At 40.4% G+C, this 15000-nt stretch overlaps 1 protein-coding gene across 1 annotated transcript in view; it reads right to left on the reverse strand.

Moving 5' to 3' along the window:
* LOC132886977 (nucleolar GTP-binding protein 2-like) overlaps positions 1-15000 on the reverse strand; it is a 40411-nt gene that overhangs the window by 12518 nt on the left and 12893 nt on the right. The window contains exons 10-11 of the mRNA XM_060922251.1: positions 11012-11116; positions 10749-10907 (exon numbers count right to left, since the gene is read on the reverse strand). Of these exons, the coding sequence (XP_060778234.1) occupies positions 10749-10907; positions 11012-11116 (264 nt within the window). The remainder of the gene's footprint in view (positions 1-10748; positions 10908-11011; positions 11117-15000) is intronic.

Raw genomic sequence — 15000 nt, forward strand, 5'->3', positions numbered from 1 at the left:
TTTTGTCTTCTTAACCCTTAAATGGGCACTACCACAAATATTATTACAAAATTAAGTTCATATAGGAATGATCTTATTTGGACGCCAATTTTTTTTAAACAAATATTTAATAGTAGGCTAACAGCCCTCTGAAGAGTCTCTCCTCCCATTCCGTTTCCAAATCAAAATAATACAAATATAATCAATATAATTTCTCTCAGTCTGCTTCGTTGTTGTTGTAGCCTTTTCTCTGGAGAACTGAACTTTAAAAGTTAGACTACCGTATCATACCAAATAGCCCTAATCCTTTGTTTTAATCACAAGAGAGAGGTGCTATGTTATTGGGACAACTGATTTATTCATTTCTCACGCCAGTGTTCAGGCATTCTTTTTTGATATATTTAATGATTTATTTAATGATTCATTTATTGATGAAATTGGCCCAGGCTTTAGAACCAGCCTTTATCAGAATCAGAACATAGGAAGTAGACAGCCAGCCTACTCGCGCACCGACCAAGGGAACTCTCACCTATTGTTTGGTATTACGGTATTCCAGTATCTTTGATTTCGCGCGGCCGCCGTTGTATTGACCACGATCACCTAGCAACGGCGACTGGCTGCGTGCGCAAACATTCGGTGAGGCCACACAAGTAGCTGCCTACAATATGCCCGCTTACGTGAAAACTATTAATATGTTAAGTGGCTGCGAGAAACATTAATGATTTGTGTTTATTTCAATGGGGATAATGTGAGGAAGTAAAAAACCGGGACAAAACGTGTCCCGGGAAGGTTATTCCATTTTCCTGGACATTTTCCACAAAAAACCGGGACGTGTGGCAACACTAGCATTAAGAGATATTTCAAAGCATCACGCAACTCTTCCTTCATCTTGAAAATAGCATTCAACTGTCGTTTACACATGTCTGCGTTGAAACGCCATTTGCAGCACTATTTCACCTACTCCATCAAAAAAAAGTACACGATGAGCAGGATCATACCCTTTCAAGCATGGGAAATAAAAAAAAGAAAAAGAATCAACCAACACCCAAGTCCGTTTAGACTGCGCGATAAACCATATTCTTCAGCGCAAATGAGGCGAACCTAATTCAAATGCGTGATAGCTGCACAAGGCAAAATCATATGGGCCCACGTCATGCCATGGCGGGGAAATTAATAATCAAATGGCCTTACCTTGCTTAAAACGTTGTCTTGATCACATAACTCCTTACAATTATTCCACTTAAATCCATACGGTTTAACACACCCAACAAAGATAGCAAGCGCATTGCTAATTCCCACCAGAAACCTAACAGTTTACGCTACGATGTTTTCTTCCGTTTCTTCAGTAGATGACATTTCAAACGTTTATTACCCACATCCCAAATGTCATACGTTATATTATTTTACCTTGTTGTTACTCATGTAACCTACTCAAAACACAACTCATTGGAGAGATCTCGTGGAAGTGGAGTACCCCAGGCTATGGTGTGCCTTAGGGGACATATTAGATTTTTCGTTTGGTTTGAAACCAAAATACTGCCACACTGCCGATGTTGTATTTTTTTTTTGCCACTAACTCGTTATCTTGACTTGCCATCTTTCAACCGCGGTCTCAGTCTCTTTTTTTTTTTTTTTTTATAGATAGGACAGTATAGAGGGACAGGAAATGAGCGGGGGAGAGAGAGACGGGATCAGGAAATAACCTCGGGTCGGAATCGAACCCGGGTCCCCGGATTTATGGTACGGTGCCTTAGCCATCTGAGCCATGACACCCCCGGTCTCAGTCTCTTGCGAAGCTTTCTGTCAGACTCCAAAATGTCACGCAGGGTTGCCATGGTAACGACATAAACAACCCTGCACGCGATGAGAACTTCTTTAGGAAATTGATAGAATTAGTGAAAATACGATCACACAGTTATTCGGGACGATCTTCAATTTATTATTTTATATTATGACCTCATGTACTCCATATTTATTTAGATATTATATATTTTTTTAAAATGACGGTAATGAGACCGATACCGTTGGTACTTTTGGATACCTCGGGATACCTTCTTACCGTAATACCGCCCAACCCTAGTGTGTGTGTATATTTTATATATATATATATATATATTATATATATATATATATATATATATACATACACATACACACACACACACACAGTGAGAGTAAAAAGTATTTGATCCCTTGCTGATTTTGTTGGTTTGCCCAATAATAAAGACATGATCATTCTATACTTTAATGGTAGATGTATTCTAACATGGAGAGACAGAATATCAAAAAGAAAATCCAGAAAATAACTTTCAAGAATATATATTAATTGATTTGTATTTCATTGAGGGAAATAAGTATTTGATCCCCTAGTATGCATTAGGAGTTCTGGCTTTCACAGACCAGTTAGACACTCCCAATCAACTTGTTACCTGAATTGAAGACACCTGTTCTAACTAATCACCTGTATGAAAGACACCTGTTCACAGAATCAGACAATCAGACAGATTCCAAACTCTCCAACATGGGTAAGACCAAAGAACTCTCTCCGGACCTCAGAGACAGGATTGTTGACCTGCACAAATCTGGAATGGGCTACAAAAACATTAGCAAGATGCTGGGTATTAAAGTAACAACCATTGGTGCAATTGTGAGAAAATTTAAGAAGTATAACATGACCATCAATAGACCTTGGTCTGGTGCTCCACAGAAGATTCCACCTCGTGGGGTGGCAATGATCATGAGAACTGTGAGAAATCGGCCTGCAACCACACCGGGAGTTAGTGAATGACCTCAAGGCAGCTGGGACCACAGTCACCAGGAAAACAATTGGCAACACTTTGCGCCGCAATGGATTAAAATCCTGCAGTGCCCGAAAGGTACCCCTGCTTAAGAAGGCACATGTGGAGGCCCGCCTAAAGTATGCCAATGATCACCTCAAAGATGTACAAAGTGATTGGGAGAAGGTTCTGTGGTCAGACGAGACCAATATTGAACTATTTGGCCTAAACTCTACTCGTCATGTGTGGAGGAAGAAAAATGCTGCCTATGACCCCAGGAACACTGTGCCCACCGTCAAGCATGGAGGTGGAAGCATTATGTTTTGGGGGTGTTTCTCTGCCAAGGGTACAGGGCTACTTCACCGCATCAGTGGGAAGATGGATGGAGCCATGTACCGTGCAGTCCTGAGGGACAACCTCCTCCCCTCTGCCAGGAAGTTGAAAATGGGCCGTGGTTGGGTCTTCCAACATGACAACGACCCGAAGCATACAGCAAAGGCAACAAAGGAGTGGCTCAAGAAGAACCACATTAAGGTCATGGAGTGGCCCAGCCAGTCTCCGGACCTCAATCCAATCGAAAATCTATGGAGGGAGCTGAAGGTCCGAGTTGCCAAGCGACAGCCCACCAACCTTAATGATTTAGAGAGGATCTGCAAAGAAGAATGGGCTAAAATTCCCCCTGATATGTGTGCTGACCTTGTGGTTAACTACAACAAACGTCTGTCCGCTGTGCTTGCAAACAAAGGCTTTGCCACCAAGTATTAAGTGCTTTTGGCTAGAGGGATCAAATACTTATTTCCCTCAATGAAATACAAATCAATTAAAATATATTCTTTAAAATTATTTTCTGGATTTTCGTTTTGATATTCTATCTCTCCATGTTAGAATACATCTACCATTAAAAGTATAGAATGATCATGTCTTTATTAGTGGGCAAACCAACAAAATCAGCAAGGGATCAAATACTTTTTACTCTCACTGTATCTGTATATAACATGTTTTTATATATATATATAAAAAATATACAGGGATGAGAATGAAAAATATTTAAAAAGTCTGAAAAAACCAGGGCGGGGCCCAGGGGGGGCGGGACTAATGATTTTTGGCTTTTTTTTTTAAACCCCAAAACCATTAATTTTATCAGCAAAAAGTTGCAATTTATTTGGAAATAAATTCCCCTTCTTGGTGGACTCCCAGGTGAAAATGATTAATATGGTACAAGAGACTTGTTTTTAATCAATTCACATTTGATGATTTCAAAAAATCAATGCACCTTTTAATATAAACGAGCTCTACAGTATTATATTTCTGCATTTTTGCTATTCATCTCTTTGAATACTTTAATCCTTTAAAATGAAGTGCAAACCAGAAAAAAGTTCCATCATATAATTCTCTTAAGCTTTCTTCTGATGTCATCATGGTAGCAAGAGCTCTTGCTTATTAAGCAGGCAACATTCAACATCACTTATCACTTCCCTTTCAACTGTTGTGTGTACTAACTAGGTTTTATCTGGACAGGATGTTGTGTAATGTAATACATATACCATATGGTCAATTTGAAGATCAAGATGGTGATTTTGAGTTAAAGAACAGGCATGTACAATGGGCATTACATATTGGAAAATCTTTTTAAATCAAAAACTATAAGTTCATCTCGGCCTAAAAAATTTGGGCAGACGCTCCCACGCGGCACATGCCAGCAATTCCCCCTCCATCCCCCTATGAAATGAGCAATAAGGAGGAGAGTTATACACGGTATCATACCTAAAATTTTATCAGAAATATAGATACGATACTATGATCCTCCCCAACATGCTACATTAGATAAGCTAACCCCATTTATAAAAGATACACACTTGTATATGACGTGTGTTTGATATATATGATCAGTGGCGCAGATAGGATTTTTGAACTGGGGGGGACTGAGCTGTCAGCAAATGATTCCATTTTGTATGTATGTATGTATGTATGTGTGTGTGTGTATACACACACACACACACACACACACACACACACACACACACTACCGTTCAAAAGTTTGGGGTCACTTTGAAACGTCCTTATTTTTGAAAGAAAAGCACTGTTCTTTTCAATGAAGATCACTTTAAACTAATCAGAAATACACTCTATATATTGCTAATGTGGTAAATGACTATTCTAGCTGCAAATGTCTGGTTTTTGGTGCAATATCTCCATAGGTGTATAGAGGCCCATTTCCAGCAACTCTCACTCCAGTGTTCTAATGGTACAATGTGTTTGCTCATTGCCTCAGAAGGCTAATGGATGATTAGAAAACCCTTGTACAATCATGTTAGCACAGCTGAAAACAGTTGAGCTCTTTAGAGAAGCTATAAAACTGACCTTCCTTTGAGCAGATTGAGTTTCTGGAGCATCACATTTGTGGGGTCGATTAAATGCTCAAAATGGCCAGAAAAATGTCTTGACTATATTTTCTATTCATTTTACAACTTATGGTGGGAAATAAAAGTGTGACTTTTCATGGAAAACACAAAATTGTCTGGGTGACCCCAAACTTTTGAACGGTAGTGTGTATACATGTTATTTCACCTCCCTCACTGCCATCACCAGGAACTACCTGCAGGCCAGGACAATGATAACATTTTAACATAACCTATGGAAATCCAAAGTTTACACATTATCATCACGCACAGAAATTGCAAAACTAGTTTTAAAACCGCTAAGTTCCAACTGTTAAACATAGCGAGAGGCTGGGCTACGTGTGTGTGTGTAAAGTGTAAACCAGTGCATCCTCACTTTCTTACTATGCCTGTGTGTTGCGTGAGCGGCAGTCAGTCAACAACTCTTCGCAAAGTTTCCTTATGAAACAATATGCTCGCTGAAATTATGGCAGGGAACGCCAGATTAAACATTAAAACTGCCTTCTGAGCACTGTATCTACAGGCTACCACCGAAACAAGGAGGCTACCAGGCATCTCTACTCCGTACGATTTTACTTTCACTACGACATTACTTTGAACAGACTATCAAAAAATTGCAAGGTGATATGATAAAGTAAGGCACAGTTTACTTACAGTCGTGTTTTTTTTTTTTTTTAAACGATGCAATCGTTTTCTGTCTTTTGGCACCCTTCATCATGCCATGTTGGGGTCCTGAACTAGGTGGAGCTGTCCCCGATATGCCTGTCAAACTTGTTGTGGGTAACCATAGCAACCAAGCTCGAGCTCGCAACCTGTGCAGTCTGTGCAGTTGCAACTACGTATGTACTGCTGTACACCTCAATAAACCGAATGGTAATTAGTCTTTTGATTTTTCCGTGAGGTTTGCCTTATGCAAAGAAAGACAGCATAGACGTTTTTTCCTCCCTATAAGTGGGGGGGGGGACCGAACGAGGTGAATTTAAATCTGGGTGGGACGAATCCCCCCCGTCCCCCCCTCTATCTGCGCCTGTGTATATGTATATACATACATTGTTACTTTACGGAAATCTTCAGTAAGTTTGGTCTTTTCATGGCAGCCTGTTGTAGACCTAAATATAATGCACATGAAATGACACTACTCACCTCAACATGTCCTTTACAATCATTTAAGCCACCATGGGCAATGCTGAAATCACTGCAGCAAACAGTACATCGCGTGAAACGGTCATTATTGTTGACCCTTCAGGGTTCTCGCCAGCGCTTTATATGGTTGCGGCCCGCTACGCTAAAATTTCAGACCGCAACGGTAATTTCCCCCCGCTACGCTAAATTTTTAATATAGCGTAACGGTTGTTTTCAGTTGTTCATCACCATCGCCAAAAGTTTTTTTTTTTCCTGCGCACTTGAGCAGTTTTCAAGGTGTCAAAATCAGCCTACGTTTGTTAGGAAACCCATGCCTGGAAGTCAGTTCCGAGAGAGAGAGAGAGAGAGAGAGAGAGAGAGAGAGAGAGAGAGAGAGAGAGAGAGATCCTGGCGATAACTTTCTCTTGAGCTGGACTTCGGTGAATGACAATGGATGACGGACCCCCTCGCAAAAAAAGAGACATTCGCTCTTTCTTCACAGTTAGAAATGTAAGTGCACCACTTCTACAGGTTTTCCATCACGCTTGAAAACTTAACCCAAAGCCCTTTGATGAATGAAAACGTCTACTTTGTAAGCAGGTTTAGCAATATGACAGGGCGCACGTATCGGATGATTAGCGCTAATTTACTGGATCCCACTGTGGCTAACATTAACACACTGGTAATCTGCCTGCATGCCATCCATCGTTATATTTCTATAAGGAGACAGGCACAAGAGAGGTTGGAGGAGATGAAGGAAAGGACATAGGAGGCAGAGGAAAGGAGGTAGCAGATAAACGGGCAGAGGATGGAGGTAGGCCTAGTGGGGGAGAGCCTGCTGTTGGAGATAGAGGAGGAGATGGAGGAAGACGAGCAGAGGCTGGAAATTCACAGGTGAGAATGAGGTTAATGATATGATTTTAGTCATGGGATTCAGCTCCAATGTGCCAAACGTGATCACCCTTGTGGCTTTAAATCAGAGAATTAAAATCAGTTTTTTTTTTATTTTTATGTGCTCAGGCATTTCTTAATTTCTTAATACAATAAAACATTCATTATCTCTTTGGTTGTGTCTGAGTTTACATATCTTTTGACAACACCCTTTGTAGTTCAGTGAAATACAACAGTAGGTAACACATTGCCAAGATCCAAAGATGTAACAATTTTCCATCAAGGATATACAACATAAAAAATGCAATTTATCCCCTCCAGGAACGTCAAATATGGCCAATTTTGGGCATGATTTTTCAAAATCTCCGCACCATCCCCCCGCTCGGTCGCTACGCTCCCTCGCCATAACCCATTACGCTAAAAAAAAATCCTGGTGAGAACCCTGCCCTTATTAGACAGTGAGATTATTATTAGACAGGGAGATTATTATTATTATTAGACAAGGAGATTCTTTTGTGTAATCTGAGGTGGTAAGTGGGTTTTGTGCTTTGGTTTTTTGGGGTGCGCGCTCGCTCTCTGCCATGCCGATCCTGTAGGCTGCACTGACTCAGCTGAAAACTCCGGTCCTCGAGAAAAGAGATAAAAGCCCGCCCACACTGAAAGCTGATTGGCTTATTTTGCTGAGTAACCCAATCAGGATGCTCTTTGTCTGGCATGCGCTACATGAACAAGCACACAGGCAGTGTTGCCACATTGGGCGGTTTTAAGTGCATTTTGGCGGGTTTGGAACATATTTTGGGATGGAAAACGTCAGCAGTATCTGGCAACACTGCACACAGTCTCCCTCGCGCGCGCACATTCCAAGATGCGTGATGCAGACCTTAATGTTGCGCGCGCACACTCAAAAACGATCATTTTGGTCTGAAAAAGTCGGAAATCCGCCAATTGGCGGAAAATTCTCATCCCTGAATATAAAACACATACACACACTATATATATATATATATATATATATATATATATATATATATATATATATATATATATATATAATATAAAAAATACACACACACGCACATATACATTATATACATTATATACACATTATATATATATATATATATATATATATATATATATATATATATATATATATATATATATATATATACACACACACACACACACACACAAAACTCAGCGTAAGTGAGTACACCCCCTTTGAAAAATAACATTTTAAACAATCTCTCAATGAACACAAACAATTTCCAAAATGTTGACAAGACAAAGTTTAATATAACATCTGTTTAACTTATAACGGGAAAGTAAGGTTAATAAGATAAACTTTGATTACACATTTTTTTGGTTTTACTCAAATTAGGGTGGTGCAAAAACGAGTACACCCCACAACAACAACTACTACATCTAGTACTTTGTATGGCCTTCATGATTTTTAATGACGGGACCAAGTCTTCTAGGCATGGAATGAACAAGTTGTCGACATTTTGCAACATCAATCTTTTTCCATTCTTCAACAATGACCTCTTTTAGTGACTGGATGCTGGATGGAGAGTGATGCTCAACTTGTCTCTTCAGAATTCCCCATAGGTGTTCGATTGGGTTCAGATCAGGAGACATACTTGGCCACTGAATCACTTTCACCCTGTTCTTCTTCAGAAATCCAACAGTGGCCTTAGATGTGTGTTTAGTCATGTTGGAAAAGTGCACGACGACCAAGGGCACGGAGTGATGGTAGCATCATCTCTTTCAGTATAGAGCAATACATCTGTGAATTCATGATGCCATCAGTGAAATGCAGCTCCCCGACACCAGCAGCACTCATGCAGCCCCACATAAGGACACTGCCACCACCATGTTTCACTGTAGGCACCAGGCATTTTTCTTTGTATTCCTCACCTTTACAAGGCCATACAGTTTTGAAGCCATCAGTTCCAAAAACATTTATCTTGGTCTCATCACTCCAGAGTATAGAGTCCCAGTAGTCTTCATCTTTGTCAGCATGGGCCCTGGCAAACTCTAGGCGGGCTTTTTTGTGCCTGGGCTTTAGAAGAGGCTTCTTTCGTGGACGGCATCCATGCATGCCATTCCTCTGCAGTGTACGCCGTATTGTGTCATGGGAAATAGTCACCCCAGTTTGGCTTTCTACTTCTTTAGATAACTGCAGTGAACTTGCATGCCGATTTTCTTCAACCCTTCTCATCAGAAGATGCTCCTGTCGAGGTGTTAACTTCCGTGGACGACCTGGATGTCTCTGTGAGATGGTTGCAGTTCCATCTTTCTTAAATTTTTGTACCACTTTTGCTACAGTATTCTGACTGATAAGTAAAGCTTTGCTGCTGATCTTGTAGCCTTCACCTTTGTGGTGGAAAGAAATAATTTTCTTTGGGGAATTCTGAACAGACAAGTTGAGCATCACTCTCTATCCAGCATCCAGTCACTGAAAGAGGTCATTGTAGAAGAATGGAAAAAGACTGATGTTGCAACATGTCGCCAACGTGTTCATTCCATGCCGAGAAGACTTGGTGCAGCCATTAAAAATCATGGAGGCCATACAAAGTACTAGATGTAGTAGTTTTTGTTGTGGGGTGTACTCATTTTTGCACCACCTTAATTTGAGTAAAACTGAAAAATGTGTAATCTAAGTTATATTATTAACCTTACTTTCACGTTATAGGTTAAACAGATGTTATATTAAACTTAGTCTTGTCAACATTTTGGAAATTGTTTGCGTTCATTGAGATATTGTTTAAAATGTTATTTTTCAAAGGGGGTGTACTCATTTATGCCGAGCACTGTGTGTGTGTGTGTGTGTGTGTGTGTATATACACACACACACACATACATACACACACACACACACACACACACGTGTGTGTATTATCTATCTATACCACACACGTGTGCGCGCGCGTGCACGCATGTACACACATACATACACACGTATATATTTAAGTATACACACACACACACACACACACACACACTGCTCATACAAAAAGCATCAGACAAAAGTGTGGAATGGTTCAACACTCAAAAAAGGGCAGAACATTTTGCCGCTCATAAAGAGCCACCCTTAAATTTTATAACTACCTCTGGACACATAAAAGTAAAATGTTTAATAGCTTTATAAACTTTGTATTAGACTATACTTTGTAAATTCATAAAATAATGTATGAAGAATGAGACTTCAATTATTTATGTCCTATGAACTTCATTATCATCAATTCCATGCATCATGGTTCATTCTTTTCAAATACAGAAGCCAAAAAGCAGCAGGAGCTACAAAGTGCACTGGAATTATTTTTCGTTTAGCTTTTACTCTACGTTTAGAAATGGAAAACATTTGCATAGTTAAAAGCATGTTTTCATTAACAATCTGGAGTAAAAACCCACATATCCGCTCAAACAGATTAAAACCCTAGTGTGCGTTCTACTCGATCCACTGGCATGCAGGAGTGTATGAGGTTTGGGCTTGTTTACTGTGAGAAACCGAGTAAACAGATCGAGTTGGAACTGTACTTTAGCGTGCCGTGTGCTCAACCACAGTCAGAAGCCACACCTTGAGCAGTTTTCCCGTGCGAAAGGCCAATTTTTCCAAGAAATCCTCAGCAGAGCTCCAGGATGAGATGTGATAGGTTTTCTGTATGTATTCGGCTTTTGCTCGCTCCAGAACAGCGTTGATGTGATCCTCTGGGTTACGGATCTTTTCCACTTGGACCTAGGAATGAGGCATGATGGATGTAGTCACAAAAGAGCAGTAAACAGAAAACAGATTAAAAGGTGTGGGTGCGTGCATGTGTGTGGGGTGACGATAACCCTTACCACTCCCTTCAGTACAATGTCACTCTCACTGTCCTCAGAGGGGTACACAACTCCAGGGCAGTCAATCAAGAAAATGCGCCTCATTAATGTGATGTACTGCCATACCTAAAAAGGAATAAATAAATAACTATTAGGCTGTCAGAGTATCCTGACCTTCTGAAGTAATAGACTGGGGGCTCAGTCCATCATGCTTGTTATGTGACGAAGGAAACCCTAAGCATTTCATTTCCTTAAAGGACAATAAAGCTGCCCTGTGGTGCTTTTATAAAATGGTGGAAAATGCACAACTAAACAAAACTGGGGACTAAAACTACAACTGTCTTCCACTGCAAGCATATTTACTTTCAGGTATTGTTTCAGTTCGTGGCCTTTAGTACAACTTCTGAATAATGTACTAAGACTCAACAGTTCTGCAAAAGACTGCTGTTGCTTGCTGACCATAGTTACTCATCCAATTGACCTAATAACAGATTAATTAACTGGTTATTAGATGATAATTAGCTAAACCACAACCTGAGTGTGACACAGAGAGGAGAACTCATAATATTATCTAATCTAATATTAGTAAATCTAATATTAATGGCATAATTTCTTGCCATATACAAACTGAAAATGCTTCCTTTTATCTTATGAGACGGAAATTCATTTATAACAGAAAGCATAAAAACGTAAGTGGGAATACATAATATGTATTCCCACTTACGTTTTTATGCTTTCTGTTATAAATTAATTTATATTTATATATAATGAATTTATATTTATATTATAGGTGTATAAATATATACATACGTATGAGCATGTTTGAATATACAGTATTATGCAAGCACATGCAAGAGTAAACTGATCTACATATAACCACTGGCTACTTTATTCAAAACACCACATGAATACTGCTTTGTTCTCTTAAAACAGCCTCTATTCTTCATGACATGGTTTCCACAAGGCCTTGGAAATATTCCATTGAGAATCTGGTCCATGTAGACATACTTAGACTTACTAGAACTAGAAAATATGACCACATCACGCCTGTCTTATCCACAATCAAATTTCGTATTGATAAAATACTACTATTGACCTTTAGAGCACTAAATGGTCTCGCACCACAGTACCTGAGTGAACTTCTGCTCCTCTATGACCCGCCACGCCTACTTAGATCAAAAGGTGCAGGCTATCTGCTGGTACCTCATATAGTGAAGGCTACATCAGGGGGCAGAGCCTTTTCTTACAAAGCTCCACAGTTATGGAACAGCCTTCCAAGTAATGTTCAGGAATCAGACACAGTCTCAGCATTTAAGTCTAGGCTGAAAACATATCTGTTTAGTCAAGCCTTTTGTTAATGGTGTTTATGAGGTAAAGGTGTAGATCTGGAGGGTCCTCAGACAGAGTGTTTTGGTAAACTGGGATGTATGGATGCTGTCAGTCCCCACTCGCTTGTTCACTTGAGTTTGTTGACGGTGTAGTGGCTGCTGCTTTATGTCCCGGGGCTCCCTTATGCCTGTGTTACCTTCTGGCTCTCCCCTTTTAGTTATGCTGTCATAGTTAGTTGCCGGAGTCCCTGCTTGTACTCAGTGCAATATGTATACTGTTCCTACTTATTCAGGTGACATTGGGCATACTTAACAACCCGTGTTTTCTTTCCCTCCCCCCCAAATCTGTCTCTCTGAGTTACATGGAGTCAACAGGAAATCTTTTGGTGGAGACCTCGACTGGCTATTGTAGCCTGCAGGGCCGTCAGACATTCTGTCGCATGTCCCAGACCCGGTGAAATGTAACTGAATTGTCTTGGCCAGCCCTAAGGGTCCCATCTGCATCCCATTATTGCTGAGGAGTGTGCTCCCATCACCCAATCAAGCATCCAGCCAGAGCAGGTCATGATATTTTTTAACCATATTAACATGCCATTGTTGTGTATTATGCCTGATGTCAAGACTCTTATCTCTGCGAGCCTACCACACAGACTTAATACTTGTGTCATTTTTAGGGCATACCTAACAACCTGTGTCCCCCCCCCCAATCTGTCCCTCTGAGTTACATGTTGGTCCTGGGATTGAGATGCTGGCCTCTTCTGCCCCTCGGACCTGCTTGATCCATCCTGGTGCCCTGTGTCTGGTTGGAGTTTTATTGCGTCGCTCCTGTGGAGGACGGCCCCATGAGGACAGTTGAAAGTTACACCTGGAGGACACTCTAGACTCTTACAGTAATGTTTTTATGGCTGAGGACTACTGTTGACTTGCTAACTTTTTGACTGCAGTTGTCATGAACAGTTTTGCACTCAAGTTTCCATCAATGAAGAGTTACATCAACGAAACTGTCTTCATGTTAAAACTGTTAATATTATAGTCATGCTGTCTGTTGTTGCCCAAATGAGGATGGGTTCCCTTTTGAGTCTGGTTCCTCTCGAAGTTTCTTCCTCATGTCGTCTGAGGGAGTTTTTCCTTGCCACCGTTGCCACAGGCGTGCTCATTGGGGATAAATTAGGGACAAAATTAGCTCATGTTTTAAGTCATTCAAATTCTGTAAAGCTGCTTTGCGACAATGTTTATTGTTAAAAGCGCTATACAAATAAACTTGACTTGACATGATTGCATCACATAACTGCTGCAGATTTGTCAGCTGCACATTCATCCTGTAAATCTCCCATACTAGCACATCCCAAAGGTGCTCTACTGGATTCAACTCTGGTGACCAGGGAGGCCAGTGAAGTATGGGTACATTGAACTTTCTCAAAATCAAGGAACCAGTTTTAGATGACTTGTGTATGATAAGCCATGGCCTAATGGTTAGAGAAGCAGTTTTGGGACCAAAAGGTTGCTGGTTCGATTCCCTGGACCAGCAGGAATGGCTGAAGTGCCCTTGAGCAAGACACCGAACCCCCAGTTGTTCCCTGGGCTGCTCGGAGTACATTGTATGTCGCTCTGGATAAGTGTCTGCTAAATGCTTGTAATGTAATGTAATGATCGTGCTGGAAGGAGCAATTAGAAGAGTGTTAAATTGTGGCCATAAAGGGATGCACATGTTCTGAGAATTGTTGCTGATGTGTGTGCCCACACCATTACGTCACCACAACTAGTCCACTGTACTGTGGATAAAAGGCTGGAGAACTGCTGCTCACTGGACATTTTCTGTCTTCCGCAGCATCATTCTGTGTAAATTCTGGAGACCGCTTGTGAAAATCCCAGGAGATCAGCAGTTTGTGCAATACACAAATGAGCCTGTCTGGCACCAACAACCATGCCATGGTGAAAATCACAGTTCACTGTGCATTCTGACGTTTGATGTGAACATTAACCGAAGCTCTTAACCCACATCTGCATGATATTATGTTCTGTGCTGCTGCCACATGAATGGCTGATTGGGGAATTGCATAAATGTGCAGATGTACAGGTGTTCCTAATAAACTGGCCAGTGAGTGCATGTACATTATTGCACATAATAATAAACACCATATCAAGAATATATGCAAATAAGAACAGTCTCAAATATTCAGGGAAATCTGAATTAAGATACTTCTGAAAAAAAAAAAAAGGATGAAAAATACAGCTTTGTGAAAGCTGCCTGTTTTCAATCTGAACCTGGTCTCTAATCTCTCTAATTCCCTGAAAACCATTATTCAGCCCCCTGTTTGTACAGTGAGAAGAAAAGTTTGACAAGATGAAGATGGGGTAAACAACCCATTTTCACACAAAGGCATAAACGCAACCATGTTGTAGAGAAAATCAAACTGCTGGAAAGACATCCAAAATGTTAACATGTGTCAAGAACTGGTGAACTGTCTTGCTTGCATGTAATCTTTTGATCGCCAGTATATTTTGCTATAAACAAACCTAAATTTGTTGAATATTATGTATTCGATGTTTTGCAAGATTGCTCAGTCTGGCTAATGATGATGATGATGATTAATCATGCACGTCAGGGCAAAAATTTCTCTCTAAACAAAAAAACATGCTAGGATTGACTCAAAGTGTGTAAACCACAACACAACATGTAAG

This window comes from Neoarius graeffei, chromosome 5 (assembly GCF_027579695.1).
Source record: "Neoarius graeffei isolate fNeoGra1 chromosome 5, fNeoGra1.pri, whole genome shotgun sequence".
In the NCBI taxonomy this organism is placed as follows: Eukaryota; Metazoa; Chordata; class Actinopteri; order Siluriformes; family Ariidae; genus Neoarius; species Neoarius graeffei.